Source organism: Accipiter gentilis, chromosome 23 (assembly GCF_929443795.1).
Source record: "Accipiter gentilis chromosome 23, bAccGen1.1, whole genome shotgun sequence".
Taxonomy (NCBI): domain Eukaryota; kingdom Metazoa; phylum Chordata; class Aves; order Accipitriformes; family Accipitridae; genus Astur; species Astur gentilis.
The window spans coordinates 21,035,636-21,058,902 of NC_064902.1; the positions used below are offsets into that span (position 1 = coordinate 21,035,636).

General features: G+C 38.9%; 1 protein-coding gene across 3 annotated transcripts in view; it reads right to left on the reverse strand.

The window, feature by feature from the left end:
- The window catches only part of LOC126049840 (contactin-3-like), a 115,355-nt gene that overhangs the window by 65,815 nt on the left and 26,273 nt on the right, over positions 1-23,267 (reverse strand). For all 3 annotated transcript variants that reach the window (XM_049826893.1, XM_049826892.1, XM_049826891.1), the window contains exon 2: positions 19,336-19,469. In XM_049826893.1, the coding sequence (XP_049682850.1) occupies positions 19,336-19,390 (55 nt within the window). In that variant the 5' untranslated portion in view covers positions 19,391-19,469. The remainder of the gene's footprint in view (positions 1-19,335; positions 19,470-23,267) is intronic.

Below are 23,267 nucleotides of genomic sequence, written 5' to 3' on the forward strand. Positions count from 1 at the left end.
TTTTGGAGCTGCTCAGTATGGGTAGTTGATGATTTGCACCAGAATTTTCTGCTATTAGAGCAGCTAGTTTGTCTTATCTGGAAACCTCTCTTTTCCTCAAGTGCTGCTGAGTATATTTAATTAGTTTTCAAGAGCCTGAATGCGGAAGGTGCCAAATTATTTTACACCTACAGCAAGTTGCAGCAGGCATCGAGCACATGGCAGCTCTTGCTGAGCACTGACTTCATGCTCCTGGTAGGACATTTAAGGAAACTTGATGAGCAGTTGCAACTTGCAGCTGCTCCAACACGCACAGCAAGACACACTGCAGCAATTCTACTTATCTTCACTGAAATATGTTTTCACTGTAAGCAACTTTCTTACACTTCTACCTTCCCATCAACAGACTCGCAGCAGTCAATAAAGAAATCATTTAGAGCAGAGCGAAGGCATACCAGAGGAGTAAACACCACCACGACCTGCCAGGCTGGCGCTGGCTTTGCAGCAGCTCTCAGCAGCACGCTGCCACTCGCCTGCCTATCACCTTTTCACAGGAGCTTCTCCTGGTATCATTTCTTAGGTAGGACAAACCCGAAGGCTGGAGCCAGATAAAGTCAAGTTAGAATTAAAACTCCAGACAGTTCAGAAGAAGCAGTAAGTTACTGCATACTGGATAACAGTTTAATACAAGGGTTACAGAGTAAAACTGTATTGCAATATCCAGGAGAGCAAAAGAGTTCATCTAACAAGTTCCTTCCAATCTTTCATCTTAGAAAGACATGAGTGACCTACGACATAGCTTATTTTCTCAAATCTAAAGTAACGTAAACACTACCCGCTACCCTACCAAACCACTGCTCTGTTCCTACCAGCTCACAAATGCACACTAGTCAGCCTGACCAGAACTGTAGACAGAGTCTACCTGCTGCAATTAAGCCAAAATGTCATTTGCTCTGCCACACACCTACTTCTGCCCCTCATATCCTCTATAAAAGCAGAACAGCCTTTTCAGGACAGGTACCAGAGCTTTAGTCTGGTTACAAAACCTCTCTTTCAATATTAATCATTGCTCTGACCCAGATATAATAGACAGACATTTAAAAAACAAGCAGCGTAATCCCCATGCAGATAACAAATCCCATGTTTTGGTTTATAAAAACAGGAACAATAATCGTTACACAATTAAACAGGGGTAAATAGATGATAAAAATCACATTTGGTCTTGCTCAGAATGAATTGGTACCTGATACTGCATCATGTGGAGGACGAACAAGAGACCCTTGCAAGCATGACTTGGAATAAATTAAGTTCATTACACAAAGCAATGATTTGTGAGAAGAACTTGGTCTACTTGGACACCTTATGTAATGAGAAGTCAATGCAATTCAGGGTGTGTGGCAGACAAGTATCACAGTGTGGCTAAGCGTCCTGCTTTCAACCGAAAACAGCTACAATGCATAGCAGCCCTTTTCCAGCCTCTAGACCAACATCATCTTCCCACAAACACTGGGATGTGAGAAATTGATTTTACCCTTGCATGGAGTCAGTAAATACTGGAGTCTGGAAGTATGTTTAGGGCCCACAGTTTAGACACAAAGCTCAGAATTGGAATCTCTAGAAAATTTTTTCAGTAAAGAAGGATTTATGAGGCAAAAAAGGTTTCTGAAAGAAACAAGATAGTAATTCCACTGAATCCCCATCAGAAAAGCTAGGAGAAAGAAAAATACAGGACAGATAAGACAGAACTAGCTTAAAGAGAGGCTACAGTTGCTTTTAAATGGAAACGAACAAGAGAGTTAGTTATACACTAAGATGAAAGGGTAAATAAGAGTAGCATACGTTATTAAGAGAGGAGAAAAATGCTAGATTTTGTTAACCAAAGCAGCTGAATATTCGAAAAAATTCTTCTGAAAAGAATACGAAATAAAACCAGAAAGATACACATATTAAGAAATCAGAAGTTTAAAAATAGCTGAATGCAAAGGAGCATGAACAATTGATAAGGAAATGCAAGACAACTGTTAGTATCAGATTATTAATAATCAAACCCACTTATCTGATACTTGGGGAACGAGTGAGGAAGCCTACTGGCAAATGGCAAACGAGTTCAGAGAGCAGATCAGAAGCTGTGTCAGTGTAGAACCAGTCTCTAAACCAAGAAACCCAATAAATCACTGACTCATTTGATTGTTTAACTTCATTACTGGGTAAAATAGCAGTACATACAGTAGAAGTAATCAATATAAAAGCACTAGGAAAATACAAATCATTAGACCTTACAATGATGGGAAGTTCATAAAGAGAAACTGCACTCAATGACATTACAGCTGCTGCCTTACATGCTGAGTTTGGAATAACGTCCCCAGACACTGGTTTCAGCCCATCATCTACAAGCTCTCATTCTCTCCATCAGCTCTGCAAGATCACAAGGCTATCCACACTGCCTGCAAAGTACTATTATAATGCAAACATTAATATGAAGTTGGGGGGGGGGGGGGGGGTGCGTGTGTTTGTTTTTTTGAAATGGTACCACTTGTAAATGACAAATGTCTATGGACAAAACACTGATTAAACTTCAGTCTTAAGTTATTCCCATACATCATTAATATTTAAACGTGGTTCGGCTGGTTTTGAGGAAAGAGGTTTTGACTTGTTTATTTCCATAGTAAGTGACATTAGAAAAAGAAAATCTGTATAAACTCTTAGTAAAGAGCTAAAAATTAAAACTACTAAGGAAACAAATGAAGGCATGTGAAATTAAAGTTCTAAAGAGGGCTCCCACCTAACTGGTTAGTTCATCTTTCCAGTTTGCTCCATTCCCCAAAAGCTAGTGCAAACAGATTATCCAGAGCACTTTCTTCTTTGCTTTTCTTGCAGCAAGACGGCAAAAAAAGAAAACGCAGGGATCATTTGAGCACATTAACCTCCTTGGAAGAGAAGGGAACGAGACAAGATCTTTAGAGAATTGCATTCTGTCTGCCTCTGCAGTAATAGCATTACATGTGAATGAAAGCAAAATTATGTGGAAGACTGTTAGTTTACTGAAGGGTCAAAGAGATGACAGCTGTGGCAGGCAGCAGTAAACCTTTAATATGCCATGATGTACCAATGTGCATATCCTTCAGTGGATGAATAAATGTGGCTGAACAAGGGATTACACCTGAGCAAGCAACTGCATAGATTAATAAATTCAGCATCAGACCATTCAACAACAGAAGCTACAGGAGTGGAGAAAAACAACTGCCCAGAAATACCTATCTGTTGTTCTGCTACTGCATTTATAAAACAAATACAATTCCAGTGTTACTGAAGAGAGGTTAATAGATTGAGACATGTACATAAGAAGAAAACCCCCAAAACACAGTGGGACCTCAAATCTTTCTGTTGGTATCTAAGCAGAATCGTTAAGTGACAGATGCTCTATGTGCAGATTGATCTCCAGCCTAAGCCAAATTGCTCCGCGTAGGGTGATGTAATCCTCAAAAGTATATCGTTAACTACAATTTAATAAAAAGCCATGGGCTGAAAAAATACAGTTTCATAAAAAAGAAAGAAGATCTTTCACTGCACAGGGCTGAGAGAGGTAATAACAGGAAAATAAAAAACAGGTACTGCATCTCTTCTCGTAAGTAGTGAGAATTTCCTTGGTTATTAAATGAGACTCCCCACAATTCACAGCCTGTGCTCTCTGTCACCGCTCACTACCATATTCTACTAGCAACACTTATGTAAATACATTATCGATACAAAAATAAAGACAGAAGCAATGCAGTGTAATAAGAGTAGCTCTGCAAGTTCCATCACTTTGATATTAAGATACCTACTTTGCTTAGCAAGTAGCTATACCAACAATAAACATCAGGAAGCAAAGTAGGCAGGTTGACAGCAAATCGGAGCCCTGAAAAAGTAATCTTCTTACATTTAAAGTAAGAAAATACACAGTGAAGACATTTAAACAGTTATTCTCAATCCCTCCTAAATCTGACATTTATGTGTTGCAGCCATAGGTTACTTACAGTTAAAATTCAAGGTACATTTCTATATTCATTCAGTGTTAGTATAATTCAGTACATCACAAGACAACTGTGCTTGTTACATGCCTTTTAGCAATACCATTTTTTCTATTTCAGAACTTGTTGCTGTAAAAGGCATTCAGAATTATTAAGTATTTATTTCAGTTTGAGTAGGCTCAAAATCCAGTAGTTTATTAGCCATGAAGGGTGAAGTATGACATGGATAACACAGATGCATTTATGTTGACTGAAACTGTTTTTATGTTTGATTTTTTTAAGTTGTAAAACTGCAGTTGAAAGATCAAAGCACTGAAGTCCTACTGAACATTCCTATCAACTTCAATGGGCTTTAGATCAGGTGCTTAATGTGGTATTAATGTAATGCAGATGTTTTTAAGTATTATCTTAATAGTATCTGTAGTATGCGAAATGGGCTAACAAGACCCCATTAGGGTAATTCTGACAAACAAAACAAGGGCTGAAATTCTTCCCTAACAATGACTTGCTTTTATTTTTCAGGGAACAGAAGCTTTATAAACTCTGTTTTCCCAAATAAGCCATATTCCACAGGCTTAAGAACAGTCCTAAAGTGCAAAAATCCTAAGGAAAGTCCCACTTTTCATAAAAAAAAAAAAAAAGGCAGCAAGAATTAAAATGAAAACACTTTGTTTATAGCTTTACCAGGCAGGAGGCATGCAGGAAATGCCAAAATTTTTAGTTATAAAAATTCATACACCTACAGAAGTGAAGCTACCACTTCAAGAAACTCCTGTTAAAAAGATTTCAGAATTTAGGTATAAAGTCTAAATATCTAAAAATATAATTGATCATATTGGTTTAATATTGATGTATATTCTGTGATTGAAAGAAAACTTCCAGCTTTTAAACACCTTAAAAAAAACCCCACAACCAACCAACCTCTTCACCCCCAAAAACCGTCCCCCCCAAGCCCCACCACCAAAACCATCAAAAAAACCTTACAATGTAAGAACTAGACACCACACGTGCTAAATAATTCCAGCAAATTATTGCCCTCCAAAGAGTATCTAAGTTAGCAAAATTAAGGCTTGAGTCAAAAACAATTATTGCCAAAATGTAGATAGCTATTAGAGGACTGAACAAGAGGGATTATGAGGATGAAACATCAATGGGCTAATAAATAACCAATCCATTCGTCACCCACTGACAATAAATATGTTTGAATGCATGCAGAACGTTGGGTAGCAAAGCCCCTCTCAGCAGGACTCTGGCAGTTACTAATAAAAGGTGGTGGACAACCAAAAGCAGGTGAACAACAGGGTGCATGCAAAACTGCAGTTCTAGAAGATCCTTATTTATTAGTGTCAGTACTAACGCTGCTGCAATCGGGTTGCATCTCTGGTTCACAGCAAGCAGCGGCCATCAGGATTAAGGTAGCACACAGTTAAAATATCTCCGTTACAGCTATGGAAGAAAAATTTTGATGCAGGTCAATCTACATAACTATCTTCCATTGCACTTCAGACACTTATTATATTAAGCAAGTCCAATCAAGTGAAATATTTAATATGAGAAAAAGATGTACAGAGACGAAGCAACAGCTGCTTTTTTTCAACCTCATTTAATGCCTTAAAATGGCAAGCAGATACCACTAATGGGATGGGAACACTTTTGTACAAACTGGTTTTACACTCTGACCTAGGGCCTCATCCCTGTGATACAGAGGATTCAAAAGACCCTCCCCAGGTCAGGATATTCCCAGTTCTGGAGCTCTGGGCCACCAGTCATGGACCAACAGACAGAAGGGCTGGACACAAAGCCAGGGGTCAACACAGCACCCAGCTAAACCTCTGCTTGCACCCAACTTTCTCTTAAGAGATTCCAAGTTACATGAGGAGCAAAATCACTGCAAGTTGAGACTTATCTTCACTGAAAGTGGCACTTTTCTTAAGTTATATAAGCCATAATGTTGGAGGTCATTAAGTCTGTATTTTTGGCTGGGCATGTAGGCTGGCCTTCAACTTTCTGCAAGAGTTTTGCCCAGACAACCTACTAAAACAGTGGGAAAATCTTAGTGTTCATGAAAAAACTACACTAAAAAAAAAAAGACATAACAAATACCTTTGGGTAAAAAGAAGATTTTTATATTTATACACACACACACACACAGAGATATCTCTCTCTCCAGAATACTCTTTCCCTTATTTCCTATGCTAGAAAGTCTCTGCTCTCTTTCCTCGCTATACTCCCCTCCTTCATAAGCTATTCATGCACAAGCTTTGAAAGATAGTAAGAGACAAGCAGATTTACATCAAAAAAAAAAAAAAGATAAGGTTGCTATGGGAATAAGAAGACAAAAACTGTTACTTAATCCAACATAAAAAGGATGGGAACTGGAGAGAACTCAAATGGAATTGAAACTGTCACCCCAACCGATAAGGTTATGATCTGCAACAACTGCTTTTTCTCCCTCATTTACTCTATGCTTTTATGTAATTTCATTTTCTCTTCAGATACTATTTACAGAATACAATAACTCACGTTAAGATCCAAAAAACTTAAAAAAAATCAGAAGTTATATTTTCCAATATGTCACTCACTTGTAAACTCTCGTAAAAGCTGAAATATGCCCACTCTGCATCAGTGCTACAGATGTAGATACAGAATTTGAGATGAATCTTTAGATTTTACATATGAAATATACAGAAAAAGATAGATTCAGCCATGTAATTTTCTTTCTTTAAACTACAGTCCATGGTCTGCAATGAAGTTTTGCATCGGCTAGTAAGTAAATTCAGATTTAGTTTTTTTCCACAGCTGCAATCAAAGACAATTCTTACAAATTTTTGAAGGCAGAAAGAACTGTGACACTGCCCCCTCTCCCTAAAAAGTCATGGCACCATTAGTGTCAGTAGTTTATCTCAAAAACCCTCTCTCTTATCAGAGCTTGCTGGAATCACTTCCCGGCTAGCACAAAATATCATGGGAAGGAATGAATCTGTCCCATTTTTAAGCTGTTGATACAGGATAAATGTTTCTTCACATTTTGAAAACCGTAGGGAAAATATATTTCCTTCCATTACACATCCCCATAGCTGCCTTGACTCATTAAATAACATGCCATATGATCTCCCTACACAGTGAACCTTAAAAATGAGAAATGTGATGAAACCTTAAAAGACCCAATTCATAAAGTCTCTACCAATGGATGATCTCTGGCAACATAAAGACCAGAAAGTAATATGGAATGCACTAGCTAAAAAATTACTTGAACATACAGCAGAGCTTTAGAAGACTGGTTCTTACTTACACTTTTAGCTCTTCCCAAGCTATGCAAAGGCATCCTAAAAACGACCAAGAGAAGCAGATTTGAAGCTCCTTTAGGATGACATTGCAAGATTTATCTTGGGGTACATTGGCAGTGTGAATCAAATACCGTGTCTGGTACTAAGACTGTTAGCGTCGCGATTTGCCTGTTATTTTCAGTATCAGAAAATCTGCCATTCAATTGTTTACAATAGCAATACCTTTATCTGCCACCTCTGCAGTATGGGAGAATCCTTAACTGAATCTAATATTGAACTATTTGGGGATTTTCTGTACTGCTTTCAGAGTTATCAATAGGTGTATGAGCAACCAGGATAAAATATACACCAATTATCATAGTATGATAGAACGGTTTGGGTTGGAAGGGACCTTAAAGATCATCGAGCTCCACCCCCCCTGCCATGGTCAGGGACACCTTCCACCGGACCAGGTTGCTCAAAGCCCCATCCAACCTGGCCTTGAACACTGCCAGGGATGGGGCAGCCACAGCTTCTCTGGGCAACCTGTTCCAGTGCCTCACCACCCGCACAGTGGAGAACTTCTGCCATATATCTAATCTAAATCTACCCTCCATCAGTTTAAAACCCTTGTTTACCCTCAACTATGCAAATTAAGCTGTTTTTAATTCAGGTTTAAAACATTTTGAGGTTCTCATTGCACAACAACTGCCAAAGGCAAATGAACACTACATTTTTTTCTTTGCAGTTCTTTGCCTCTTGCTGCTGAGCACCCAAAGATGCACTGAATTATTTTGCAAAGTATATGCGTTGTGTGCAAGCCGTGACTTGCAGATCACTGGGGACAAGGTGGCATTTTGAGCCTCTCAAATATGCGACGGTGGAGGAGTGGCACAAGAGTTGTGAAATTTTCTGCTTATTTAAAATAAGCTCCTGACATACTCCATTGCCTCTACTAAACGAAAGTAATGCTAATCCACCAATTCCTCACACTCGGTACTTAACAAAATGACACTTAGGAGCTGGGAACAAACCCCAATGTGGATTTAGAACAGTGCAGAAAGTCTCTGTTTTATGACTCTTTTCACATAGACCCTTGCAAGGGTCATTATGCTTTTTACTTGCAATTTGAATGGGAACTGCTAAGTCACCTGCACAAGGTCACAGCCATCACAATTCAAACCCAGGTCTCCTTAAAACCCACAGCCCTGCACCCTTTGCACTAGGCTATTCCAGGTTTCTCATTTTACACTGCAGGGAAACATCCAGTTGGCTTCAGTATACACTGTGTATCAGTGCATAAAGTTACTCCGTACCTGCCCTTCTTCACTAAGGTTTTCTGTTCCCCTCTGTTGGATGAAAATACTACAAATACTTACAGTGACTGGTTCAAATAAAGTGGTTTCTCTGTTCAAATTCTATATTTCTGCACTGAGTTTGCAGTCCCTGAACATCTGACCCTGGACTATGCGAGAGTAAAGGACAACCAAGCACACACATGCTCACCTACGTGTCATCTTCTGCTTTCTCTTCCAAAAGAGCAAACAGCACTTGTCTAGAAAAAGGTCTACATTCCTGCCAAAGGGCATGTGTTTGAAATGCTTTTGACTTTGTTACAAGACTCCTAAAAAGTCAACAAGGAAGTCGTGACTATTTGTTCCCTCCAAGAAGGAAAAAACATCATGCTACGTTAAACAGCTATATTTTAATATTCTGTTTATAGTTATGGAAATTTGGTTCATTTTAGCATCAATAAGTTCTGATTGTGCTAATCAGACAAGAATATAAATGAGCTTTTATTTGCTTAGGTTTTCAAACATGTATAGTAATATGGTTGAGGTTAGGCTTTTGCTTTACAACCTTGTGTTATTTTTTTACTGAAAACCAAGTGTGAAAATTGTGTTCTGATCCCTGATAAATACTGATCCCCAAAATCTCATCACTGATATGTACACCCTCTATTGGAAAAGTTAAAGGCTAATATTATCCCATTTGTTATTAAACAAGAAATGGAAAGGTTAATTATGGCAAAAATCAAGCTTTTGTCCAAGAGGCTAGTAGCAGCATATTTGATATTACCAAAAATTTAAAAGCTAAAGCATTCATTTTGAACATGATTAAGAACAAAATCAGAACAGTTTCTCCTGGAAGGCTTTTTTAAAATAAAACCCAAAGTATTTATTCTCAGTTCTGTTGCTTTCCTGAACATCTGCCAAATTGTTCAGCTTCAGATTTCAACCGCAGTGTACCTCCCTGTTTTTCAACTGTCATTCACAACCACTTTTATATGTGCGTTCTTTTTTTTCCCCTGCAGTGTCCTGAGCTTCCCAAGTAAGGGGCTGATACAGCTTATGTTCTGCACAGCAAACTTCTCCCGAAGTCCTTTTCCCTTACGTTCCCCCTCCCCAATGTCTTTTAAGTTTCTGCTTGCAGAAAAAAGGGTTTCCCCCCGCCCATCTTGGTATTTCTATAGCATGACTCACCTGAATACCTCCAGGCTTCATAAAGCAACAAACACCACTAGATCTATTTTGTAGGTAAGAAATAGGAGATTAAAGGTAGCACCCAAGACACCTGGAATCATCACACTAGATGAGATTACTCATCCATCTTCGTCATCATTTATTCTTCAGCAACAGCCAATGCCAGATACTTCAGAAGGTAGTTTAATCAATGAAGATGGCTGAACAGCAAGCCTGGGATGCTTCTGTCTAGTCTGCTATCAAAAGGCAGAAGAAACAATAGGGTAGCTATTCAGGTAATGAGTGAAAGCTTTATCTTCATTTCATTACACAAACTAGCAAAAGAAAGGCAAAACAGCCAAACTCTAAGCTTTAATCTCTTCAGTAGGAACAGCCTAGCAAGTAAAGAAGAATTACTTTAATAGCTGCTGCCAGGACACAGGGAAGAAGAGATAAGCTCACGCTTTAAGAGAGAAGAGAGAGGGATCCGTGCCTGCAGAGAGCAGATGACAGCCTCTCCTCAATGCAGCTCCTAGTGTCCCCTCGTTCCACCTCTGGATGGGAGGGGAGGGCTGCCTGATGTTGGGGTGGAAGCCAGCTGACAACTTCCAAGACCTTGCTTCTTCTGAAACTCCACATTGCCAATGTTGGACCATGCTAACCCCCAGAACAGCTGTGGAGAGGTTTCTGTCTTACCCTCATCACGTGGTTGGCATGCTACGTGCTAAGGAACGGCTGTGTACCTTCAAAAGCTACTTTCTCCAAGGCAGGAGACATTAGTCATACAGTAAGTAGCCATATACTAAATACTTGGCACTGATCTACCTACCAAGAAACTTGGTGAACAGAAGTCCCAAGGCACTGGGAGTTATCACCGTTCTTATTAAATAAATATTCAGACTGTGGATTTGAGTATTCTGTTAGGGGTTACTATTAAATGCATCCAAGCTCCATAACTTTTTACAAACAATATACTGGAATTACTTGCTCTATTCTACCATACTTTAAACAGCACTAGGCAGAAGAACTGTATAAATACAGATGTACAGCCTTCATGCTCAGTAATATCTGCAATAAGAAAATTTTATTGCAGGATAAAGCACTTGAGAATTTCTTCATGTTAATTTATGTAAAAAATTAGAATTGCCACTAGCCAAAATTTCTCCATTCAAATGTCATAAAGTCTGTGATGAGTTTAATTAATGAAGATAAAGACAGCATTTGTCTTGTTGAAATGAAGCATTAATTGCCTGGAGGTGAGGATTCAGCTTTAAGGTTAGACAGTACCTGCAGCAAGAAGTAGGTGCTTTTCAAGAGAAGGTTTTCTTCAGCTTAGAAGACAAAGCAGAAACCGAGGAGACTCTTCAGAGGTATTTAAGGTCTCACTTCAAAAAGAGTTTTAATATCACAGCATTTTCCACACTTAAGGAATTAAATACTGCAACTGATAAAGAGTATGCCCATCATCAAATACAGACTCCTGTAAATCCACTGAACTTGGAGGAAGTCCATGAAGTCAATGACAGTCTTTTCATTGACTTGGACCACCTCAAGTTTATATATAGCTAAAAAGAAAAAACATGGAATCCTGATGAAGGAGATTATATTCATTCCCTCACTTAATTGCAAGTGAATGGATTAGCATCATTCTCCATTGCTGCTCACCTTCTTATTGTAATATTGATGAAGAATGAAAAGGAGCCCTAAAAAACCTTTCTCAAAATGAACATGCTCCATTGGTAGGTTGAAAACAGAAAAGCTCACAATGCTAAGGCACAAGTGTACAAGACGACTATAGCTGTATTAAAAGCAAGAGTTGCAGCAAGAAGGCAGAGGCAAGATTTACACCGGTTCATAGCAAGAGGTGAAGCTGGGTCTCCAGTAAGCTACCACCATCTGTCAGTTTATAGGCAGAAGGTGCCTGCAGCAGGGCAAATTTCTTGCCTCCCAGAGCTTACATACCAGGTTGTTTGCTGTATCCTTCTTTCACCATTAACAGAGGAGTAGTTAGGCTTGATAGTATGTTGGGTTTAAGTGCAAAGGGATATCTACAATGACTGCCTTCTCAGATTTACAGCAGCAACTCTGTTTTCTGGTACCAGATCTGTATGAAGCACCCATGACATCAAACAATTCATAGAAAAGCAGAACTCCAAGACTGGTTCCTCATTTTATAACTAATTCAATAAGCAAACAGAATTTTCTATCAGTGTAATGAATCTTGTTAGCAATATACAAGCCATCCAAGCTAAACAATTCTGACAGTCACTATTGGCACAGATGCATTTTAACATTATGACTTTACATGTATAATGTACAAAAAGGATATTACTATTAATATGCAAAACCATTATGCATTAAGATACAGACTGGCTCTGTCTGAATGCTGTAACTCTTAATGAAAACTGAATTTTAACAAGAGCAGTGTCATAGTAGTAAGTGATGATAGCTATTTGTTTTTTTTCTCCAAATGGATTCTTACCCATACAGAAACTCCTCACCGAAGACTAAATCAAAATTATTGCAACTTTCTAAGAGCTATATCCGTTTTGCACTGGGGAAGGTATTGTTGGCATTCTGCCAATGTCCAAGAAGCCTACACTAAGAATTACACATTTATGACTGCAAATATACTCCTACATCGGATTAGTTTCAATACAAGAATTCACCAGAAACACATGAGTTATTTCCTCATCTACATTAAATCAACATGTTGATGTTTGGTACATCCTTTGTTTTCAAGAAATACTGAAGCCAAAATAAAGCACTCTTGTGCCTTCAGAAGATGTTTACCCGCAAGGAAACAGCATCTCACTACACAAGCGGGTACCAAGAGGAAGATAACAGATACACCCATGGATATCGGGTAAGAGACTGAGCTCTTAAACAACCAGACTGCACATATAAAATGCAAGGTAGCACGGATTGAGACCACATTCGTTACTGTGGTCAGATCCTACAGCACCACTCCAAAAAAAAAAAAAGAAAAACCCAAAAACATATCCCAGACTGATGGGAAGACATATGTACTAGCGCATCTGTAAAGCTGGTACAGGAGCAGGGCACTGGCTTTCCAGATCAGCTGCCTAGTAAGGATTTGACAAAAATTCAAGCCTGTCTCCAATTATACTGGATGCTAGAATGAACAGGCTATTATTCGCTCATCTCATTGATCTTACAGCATCCTGATATTTGCGATCAAGGGCAAGTGCAATGATATTAAAAAGTAGACCCATATCACACTGTTTTCAGTAGCATTCCCCTTTTGCCTCTCCAAATCAATATGGGACAGAAGATGTAGGGTCAGAACAGGAACCTGACTGACATCCTTTGCACATGCCCAAGCAAGTCACCCACCACCTTATAAAATGGTATTCCGGGTGTGAAAAGCCAAGCTTTTCCTGTGAAGAGGATATTTCTACTTTCCTCGTGGCATGATTTAACAGCAACAACAAATCAGTAAGAACATGGAAGGTTTGTTCTCATGCTCTTCAGAAAATAAAGAAAGAATAAGAATCATGCTTTCCAATTTCAAAAGTCTCCTAAACTTAATACTAATAAAGAGGACAGCTGTGGATCTGATACCTGACATGGCTGAGCCTGAGGGTTTAACTGAGTTTTTTCTGTATTAAACTGAGGAAAAAATAAAAAGAAAATGAAAACGATGAAAACACCTGAACTGACGTAAAGAAATACATATAACATGATTGTTTTAAATTCAAATAGACTATTTAATAAGGAATTAGAAGGAAAACCTCCCTGTTGGCAAATTTCAGTGTAAAGGGACAGAATATGAAACAGGCTTCAATGGCCAAATAACTTCTGTTATGTTTCTATAGTTTTTTGGATGGGGTTTTTTGTTGTTGTTGTTTGTTTGCTTGTTTTCTGCCAAGGTTTATAATGGCTGGAGGGCAAAGTTTAATCGTAATTTTTTGGTTTACCCTATTTAGATAAAGCACAGACAAGACAGTGTTAAGATACACTGTTTGTGGTGGCAACAAATTAGAAGCTTAGCAAGGAAAGTTAGTCCAAGCAGATGCTACCAGTCTGGCCCTGGACACGCTGTTTGAAATGTGCCCTTTCATCTCCTGAAGAACAAAAATTTTATGCTTTTACACACACAGTTCTCCTTCTTTCATTTCTTTGAACTTTCTCTTTATTCATACCTTTCTTTCCTCTTCAAAAGTTGTTTTTCCTCTTAATTCTCAGGAGAAGCTTTAAAAAGATACCTTTCCGGGGAGAACACAGCAGTCAGTTTTAGCAGTGTAAACCAGCTGAAAACAGTAGAAAATTATAAGAAAGCAAAAGAAACTAATGCCTGTGCTTGCACCAGTGCTGCTGTGAAAGGCTGGGTGAAGAAACCCAGAGCACTTGTGCCAGCTGGGACTGATGGAGGCAGCAATCCCCACAGAGCTCACTCCTCCTCTCCAGTTGAACAGTGCAATAAACTGGGGCAGGAAAATGAAGCCAAAATTAGCAAGAGTGTCAAGAAAAGCTAGCTGTCATACGAACTGCAGAGAAACAGTTTACACACTTATGTGATAGGTGTTTACCTTAATTATCGTAAATGTTTACCATATTCACCAGTCACTGCAACTGTGGTGCATCATGGTCTGCAGCACACTTGTCCTCCCACGTTCTGGAAACAAAGGAACTGCTATGCAGTTCACCAAACGAGTAAGTGAGATCAGCTGGGTCACTCAGGACAGGTGGAAGTCTATACAAGAGTCTGGAGAAGTTGTAACACACCTGGAATCAATTCATGACTTCACCACAGATCATGGCTTAGTTTTGCACTTTAACTGTTCATGTTGTTTTGCATATTTTATTCCTTTTTATCTTTAAATTACTCTGAAGAACTACTTCAAACATAATAATACCGAAGTATGTGTTTTGAAATTCCTTTTCTAACAAGGTAGGCATTTTGAAACTCCATATATATATATTTAATGCTAAGTAATCACCTTTTTGCTCCCCAAGGTAAATGGACAAAAAGACCACAGGATCATTAATCATACAGATATAAGCATACGTCAATACACAAAAACCCAAGGGCCTGTTTTTTGGTTTTTTTGTGCGGTTTTTTTCATTAGATACTCTCACATCCCCACTTTGATGAACTGTGAAGATTCACACAGGATAAACAAAAAGCAATTCAATATAGGGCACTGCAATAAGGGAACTAGTTTGAAATACATTATCTGTAAGGACAGAGAATGTCAAGGTTTATAAGTCAAGATCAGCAGCATCTCCATTTCTGTAGCTATGATGTTATTTCATAACACTGAACTGCAGACAAGTCTTAACTGTCTTTCTGCTTATGAGCAGAGCACATGAATTGTTTTTTATAGAGAGTCAGAATCCCTGCTGATCTATCTTAATGATAGGTTAAAAGTAATATTCTCAAAACAGTTTAACAACTTATTTTACATTTACAGTGTGGTCTTACTAAAATCCAGCTTGAAATAAATTCAACTATAGGATTTCCAAATGGAAGCACGCAGTTCACTAATAACATTCAAGTAGTTGAAGCAAACAGGTAATGTTAGCACTAAACACACACCCAGTCTCCAAATAGCAGATCTGTATGTCAGGATTGAGACCTTCTGCGGAGTTTCAAGTGAGATGGGTTAGGCAGCTGGAAATGCTCAATTTGGGCTGTTCACCAAATTACATCTGGCTCAAACTCTTGTCTCTGCAAGTGCTGACTGTAACTCCAAGCAACATTCTCAATGACAGCAATATAGCAACGTTAAGTCAGGGATATATACATCAATTATGGGGGCTCAAGGCTTCCAAGCAGTCCTGCTCCACCAAGCCATCTGGCTTTTGGCAATGTGAAAAATAGCTTTTTCCTTGACTTCTTGCTGGTCTTCCAATCTACCAACTCCCCATGGCTACTAAACTGACATTTGGGAAGTACCCTAATTGAAGGCAGATGAACTGAAATAGATGCAAAGAAGGGCTAGCAAGATGAACACGGAAAGAGGACAGTCTTACACAAGACCAGAAATCATTTGCACTTCAAAATATTAGCAACGTTTTCCTTGCTACTGCAATGGTCGTTGGAAATTAAGTATTCTAATAATAATCAGCTGAATAACAAACATTTCTCTATTAGCAAACTCAACGATAGTCAATGATAACTTAGTTATTGAAAATATTGAACTTTGAGATATGTGAATTGGTTAATTTGCAGCTAACATCATCCCTTCCATACTGTGTCTCTTTCTGCAGTTACATTTGCATAGAACCATGCATTTATGACTAAATTTTTTTTTTCAGGAAGTCATTTGGTATACTTGGTATTAATACAGTTTAACATAAGAAACCTTGCCATTCATTCTGGATCCTTAAGGCTATCCTTCCTCATAGGCAGCAAAAACAAAACTTGCTTTCATCTAAGTTGCTTTTAAATGTGACCCAAAAGAACTGAGATGACATGAAATAAAAATGTGAGAAAGATTAAAGGATAAAAAAGTCCTTCAACAGATGGGTGAAAAATCTTTCATCCTCGTAGAAGGAGGTTATGTACTTCTCCACATGAACCACTACCAAGGTCAAAGTGATCTAAGTAAAGCTTTGAGGGTGTCACACCAACAGTTCTATAGGTGTTGTAGCTCACACTCCAAGTAGTTGTTTGCAAGTCTCCAAATACAGATGTTTACAGCTTTCTCCTACTACTGCTCATAACACACCAGCAGTGCCTGAGAGACAAGGAGAACCCTGTGCTTTAAGAGTTGCCTACCCTCCTGGGTCTGAATGCTACCACATGTATTTTCTCAAAGGTTTTTTTCATTTAAAAAAAAAAAAAAAAAGCATATTTAAATTGAACACATCAAGGCAGAAGATTTGCATGCTTTGCAATTTAAAAAGATACAACTTCAAGAAGGGTAGAGAATAATTGTAGTTTTTCAAAAGAACATTTTACTTTATGTTATCTATGAATGAAATATTGGGGGGGGTTAGCCTTCCCTCTTATACTAGTATCTCAGATATTTGTTACGATTCAAAGGATAACTATTAAATCATACAAATATAACTAAAAACTACAGCAAGATAAGTTATTAGGCCTTATCTTGTATCAACTGAAAAACTTAAAGAAGTTACTTTTAACAGATTAAAAACCTGCCCCCCCCCCTTTTTTTTGGCATCAATACTCATCTAACACTAACATAACCATGAACATAATGAAATCATTCATTCTACTACAAATAACATGCATGATGCCAATCACCAATACAAGTGATTTATTGCGTGAAAATTATTCACACATTTTAGTTAAGTATTGCAATGTAAATATAACAAGACCAATATCCAGCAGATCAAAAGCAGCAAGACTACACTTTGAAAACATCTTTAGGTAGCAAACGATTTTTAAAGTTTGGATATTACCTGTTTTTTTCCCCCACAGTAACCTTCGCTACATCAATGAATCACTTTAAAAACAAAAAATGGTTTGGCTTAGTCTATATTTAAATTAACAAATATTATGTCTCCTTTGAATAACAACTGTACTGAACAGTCAGCAGAAATCCAAAGTTACGTATGAGAGGTTCAGAAGCACGTACATACATTCTGCAACAATTAATTGTTTTGCTGACATTTATCAAGTCAAATTTTGCCAATTCAGGTGCACCAGCAGCTAATTGGCCTTAGAAGTAATTCCCCAACAATAACAGAGATGTAGCACAGAGTAGACTTACAACCTTCAAGTAGTTTTAAGACCACAAACACACTTTCAACTTCAGGTATTTCCAGATGCAGCCCAAGAGAGGGGCACAGCCCTGGCTGGGATGGCTCCACTTTCTAGCTAACACAGGATGCTCACAACTTCACACTCCTGCCTCACGCAGCACTGTTGCTGCACATGTTTGCTGCTCAAAGAGAAGAGCTGGAAGTACAAGAGTGGCATCGAGCAATGCCACAGCACACTATCTCTAATCCTCCTGTAGGGAAACAGCTCCCTGCTGCCTTCTCCCTCACTGTTTTGGGATTTTCACGGGCTTAAAGAGAGTCACATTTACTGCTTGGCTTAGGACACAGCAGCAGGGTGGGCCAGACTGATACAGGGAACGCATGGACCCAGCAACAATACAGTGCCTACTCAGAAGTATTATTAAAAAGGTAGCTTTGCTCCCAGCAGTTTAAAGGAGAGAAAAGGAAAGTTCCTCTATTTCGACTAGTAATTCTGTGCAAGCCTTTTATGATTGTTTCAGTGTCAGAAATGCCCAAGACCTCTTTCAGAAAGCAATCCATAAAGTAGTCTTGCAGGAAAAATAATTTTTATTTTTAAGTCTCTTGGGATTTTCTTTTTCTGTAGAACATCATTTGGATTTGATAGAGACAATATTAGCACCTTTCACTTTACAGATTGGTTTAACAATGTGGCTTCCCTTTCTTCAAAGTTTTTGCCTAAGCTGAAAGCAAATCCTGGCTTTCTGAGTCTCCATATAAAGCTAAATCCATATACCTTACTCAGTTACATTTCTGTGCACATCATGCAGGAATTCAATCCTCCTGAGGGCAGTGAGAACATAAGCAGCAGCTACAGGAGGAAGGGGGATGAGAGAAGAGGCTGGCACAGCACACACCACAGTATCAGTAAGTAATCACAGCCAGGTGACTGCACAGGCCAGCCACAGCATCACGGTCTCTCTCCATCCATCCCTGCATTAGAGTTTTTGCAAAGAAAACACATCTAGTCACAACAGACCTGGGCTATAAACCATTTGCTTTACATGTTACAAATCAAGCATGTGCATATATACTACCCTCCTTCTCAAAGCAGCGCTGACCATTCTGAAAAGGATGCACATAGGTAATTTGGGCACTATCAGCTATATCTGCTCTTTGCAACCCTGGCAATGCCAATGTGCACTGAAGTCACCAAGAGTCAACCCCTGAGGACAGAACAGGGGCCTCTCCTCTCTCCTTCACACACACCTTAACATTACTAGGGATGCTCAAGCAGAACACGTGCTGAACGAAGAGATCACCAAGAAAAGCAAGTGACTTCTGCTGCTGCTGTGAGCACTGACCTCAATAAGGTAAAGAAAAACAACTCAGAAGAGCTAATGTGGCAGGAGAGAGAGAGAGAACCTGAAAAGCAGCCCAAGTTCCAAACACTGAGAATTAGCTGGATTATTGTCTGGCAGAGTAGGAAAAGCAAACTTCTGAACTGCTAAATTGGTGCAGTGATAACATAGCACTAGTCCTCATAAATAAACCAATTCTAAAGTAAACAAAAAGTTTTGACAAAAGCTACAGTAATCATCCCCAGTTACAGTAAGAATTTAAAGTCTGCAGTTAAAGACACATATTACAGCTATTAAATCAGCATGCCCACAATGCATGCATTACTAATAACATCCTTACTGTATTCAAATATCTTCTGCTTGCTTTGAAAGCATAGCCTTATGTAGTAACTTTGGAGGAAAAAGTTTATTTTAATTAATTCACCGTTAGTATTTTGTATTATTTAAGGTATGTATTGCATGCTTGTTTTCTAAACTCTACATGACATTTGCATTTCAAAGCCTCCATGGTTCTATTCTCAAGTGCAGTTCAAATCTGGAGACTTATGCATAGCTCTAAGAGATTCTTATATATTGTTACCTCCAAGACAGCCAACAAATGATACCAGGAACAGCTGTTTCCACAGAAGCAGCATCTTCAGTCACCTAAATTCAGTAATTCTGGTTCAGTCTCAGGTGAACTGTATCTTTAGTCATCCAGGTGGCAAGGTTTACCTGTTAAAAGAACAAATAAAATTGAATCCCATGATGATGCCTCTGAACTGACTTCCTTGTTAATGCACTTTTTAATAAATACAAAGTTGACAGACCCTCTGATGTTCCTCTTTTTTCCTATGACTTAACCACCCACAGAAGGGCTCATACATGTATCACATTTAGGTACGTATATAAGGTGTTAGATAACTCAGCAGCAGCAGAACTGACAGGTAAGTTGATTCTGTAGTTCCCGATTCTCACCAATCTCCAGCAATCATTTATTTGTAAGAAACAGTTTTAAAGGAAAAGAGAGAGTACATGAGGTGCAACCATACACAAAGTACAGTAGTTTAATGCATCTGTTACAAGAACAGCTTGCATTGCACTTGCCTTGTATCACTGTGCTAGCAACAATCTGAACACGTGCAATAACTGATTTAATTAAAGTCATGTCAAACTCATTACTTTTTGTTTTCCATACTAGATCTGTACTCAATATGCATAACAGCATTGTAGAAGTCTGAAGAGGAAGATCTAGCAATCAAAAAAACCACCAGTGAGCACATTGCGCTCAAGTGCATCAGGTGTAATGTCATGCTATGGGACTAGTTTGTGAGCTTCCCTTTCTACCTTTGTTACGAGCCAGATGATAAACAGTTTGCCAAATTCTACTAGCCTGGGTATGACATTGTTCTTTTACTTGTATTTTTTCCTAAAAAGGCTTTACAGTAAATTTTCTGAAGTTGTACAACAACCGTGGCCTTCATACTTTGTGTGTGTGTCACTTCCACAGCATCCTTTCTTCAGAGCAAGGGTAGCTCGGCAAACTTTGAGGTTCTGCAGTACACAGACCAGACCAAACCAAATGGTTCCTCCTGAAATTAGTCTACAGATCAATGCACAGAAATACCAAGGTCAAGAAAGCAACTATTAATTCTGAGGAACCAAATCTGAGATGTCCAAACTTGATTTTTTCCATGTGAACTGCATTTCACATTACAGTTGAAAGTTTATAATACTTCCGTAAATCAGGTATCTGAATCTCAAGCTAAGCACCCCAGAAAGAGATCACACACTCTGATAGAACCCCACCCCGTTATTTGCTAAGAGAATTTCAGCTCCCCAGAAAAACATGGCATGGCCCTCTGCCACAAGAACTGTATCTTTTGGCATCCTGCAATCCCGGCTCACGCAAGGTACACCGATCAGCTTCCGCAGCAAGGCACGCAGCACCGACAGCGGAATCCTCTTCACCGTACGGTCAGAGGTATCGCTTCCTGACTTTTTCATGTGTTTCTACAACAGAAAATAAGCAAACCCAAAAATGTGCATTTCTATCAAGTAATAAGTACTGATCACTCAGCAGGTATCTGCTGCCAGCAAAGTTGGTACAAGAGGGAAGCTTACTGTAGGGGTACAGCAATTCCCAAGTACCTGAAAAGTGGTGGGGGGGGGCACATCCCACCCCCAGGCAGCTCTCTGGACAAGACAGTTTGAGGAACCACACCTAGTTCTCATAGACTAAGAGCTGAAGAAGTTTATCATACACAACTAAAACATTGTTGGTTTCCGAAAGCAGTCATGTAAGCACAATAAATTCTGGTAAGTTTGCATGTTAAAAAACCCACAACAGTGCTTTAGCGACACTGCAATTCTTCCTTTCCTGAAGCCAAAAAAACCCTGAGGTCAGATGCACATACTGAAGAGATCACATAAAGGAAGGTAGAAACCTGTTTTGTGTCAGATCTGCAGTTCAAGACTTTTTTTTTTTTTTTTTTTTTTTTTAAGAAAAAGAAGAAAAAAAAAACCAAACCAAAAACCAAACAGAAAATGAGAAAAATACTTTTTATTGAAATGGAAAACCTGGGTTTGGTCACTCCCCACCCTGTGTTTCCAAGGGCCATCTGCAAAGCCTTCCGCTAAGGAACATTATCTGTGGGCAGCCAGAGACCAGAGGCAGGAGAACCAAACACCCACTCAGCCCCGGTCCTGGCCGTGCTGGTGGAGGACCGGCTGCTCCCACAGCCATCAGAAGCCACGGCTGCACCAGGGCCACGCCAGCCTGGCAAAGGAACATCTCGGGACAGCCCCAGTTTTCAGCTGCAATGCTAAATCCTGCCTAAGCATCACCATCCTAGCCCACAGAAACTAGCGATTTTATAGCTGCAATGTTTGCCCTAAGCAGTGAGGATAGCTAGAAGGGCAGAAAGGGGAGAGGGGAGGAGGTGGAATAGGAATACTAAAGTAGGTCACTCTTATATGTCAGCTTTCTTGCAGTCTAACAAGGAAGGAAAAAAAAAATGATGGAGAAGCTAAATTAATTTGATTTTGTTCCTTAAGTGCTCTGGGCAAAGCAGAAAATGATAGATCAATTTCAGGCCAGAAAAAAGTGCTTTGGTAGAAGCTAAAGAATTGAAAAGTTTTATATGTGGGTATAAAATCATAAAAATACATCCCAACCTCTGCCTGCATTATATTTTAATAAATTTTAATCTCTAAAAGAGAGAATGGTAGTTACCAGCTAGCTAACCTTGTAAGGTTTAAGTTGCTTTAAATGCTTCATTTTCTCTCTGTTCTGTAAGACTGTGCTAATCTAGGCTCTATTCCTGAATAGCCCAAAATTTCATTTTTAAAACATGGCACTTGGTAGTGTTCAAATTTATAGCTTTAAGCCAGATAAATGTATCCTTATGCTCAATAACATGTCAGTTCTTTACAAAGGAAGATGCAAATTCACACGCACACCCATTTAACACCAAGCAGACACCAAAGTATAACATTCTTGAAGTTTCTCCTCAGTTCATTGTTGAGCAACAGCCTTCCCATTAAAGAAAAGAAGCTGAAAGGAGGTTTTCTCTGCTGACACCATCCCAGCGTGCTGCCAATACGAACATGAAGGGTTGCAAAGCGTGAGACCCACCACAGGCTCCCTGCCTTCCAAACCCCATGCACTTTCAGATCATATAATATAGCAAGTGATGGACAAGAAAGTCTGAAAGAAATAGAAAGTTTGGGAAAGGCTCAAGAGTCAGTAATTTTATTCAGTGACCTGAATTTTTACTACCCAGAGTCAAGTGTAAAAAGCAGTAGTTCCCCAAAGGTGGAATTTTTATTTCTATATATAGAAATGGAACTTGTCAAATCTGACTGACAAGTTCAAGTTAAACTTTGAGTATGAGCTGGAGGAATTTATAGTGTCACTGAGTCTAAATTAATCAGAAATTCCTGGAACTCAGGAGAGCTACAGAGACCTAGAACTTATTTTTCTGTATTGATCATAAACCACAAAACAGAAAATAAACTTATGTACTGACACTAGAGGTCAGCATATCTTTGCAAAGGGAAAGAATTATTAGAATCTCATCTTGATAAATTATGAGATTAACACTCTAGTTAATGATAAAGTCACCTCCACATGGCATCGTAAAACCGAGATGCACTGATTAGTGTGGAATACCCCTCAGCAACTTCAAGTAGCCTTTCTTTTTTTTTTTGGCCAGGAGCTGGGAGGAAAGAACAGGAATATGCACTTCTCATTTCCCTCAAAATTAAATTACTGGCTGTGAAAAACTACCCAATATACTTTGTTTCAATGATGAATACCTACATGGTAGACTTATCTCCCACATCACTGAATCAAGCCTCTGCCTCTTATTTTCTACACTCTAAGACCGATGGCAAGCAGTGCCATGATGAAAATATACTAGCTTTGTATGGTAACTATACACCTACTTTTCCATGCTCAGTGAAATAAACAAACAAATAAATAAATGCTACAATCGTAGGCTTTTGAAAATCCAAAAGAAATACAACAAA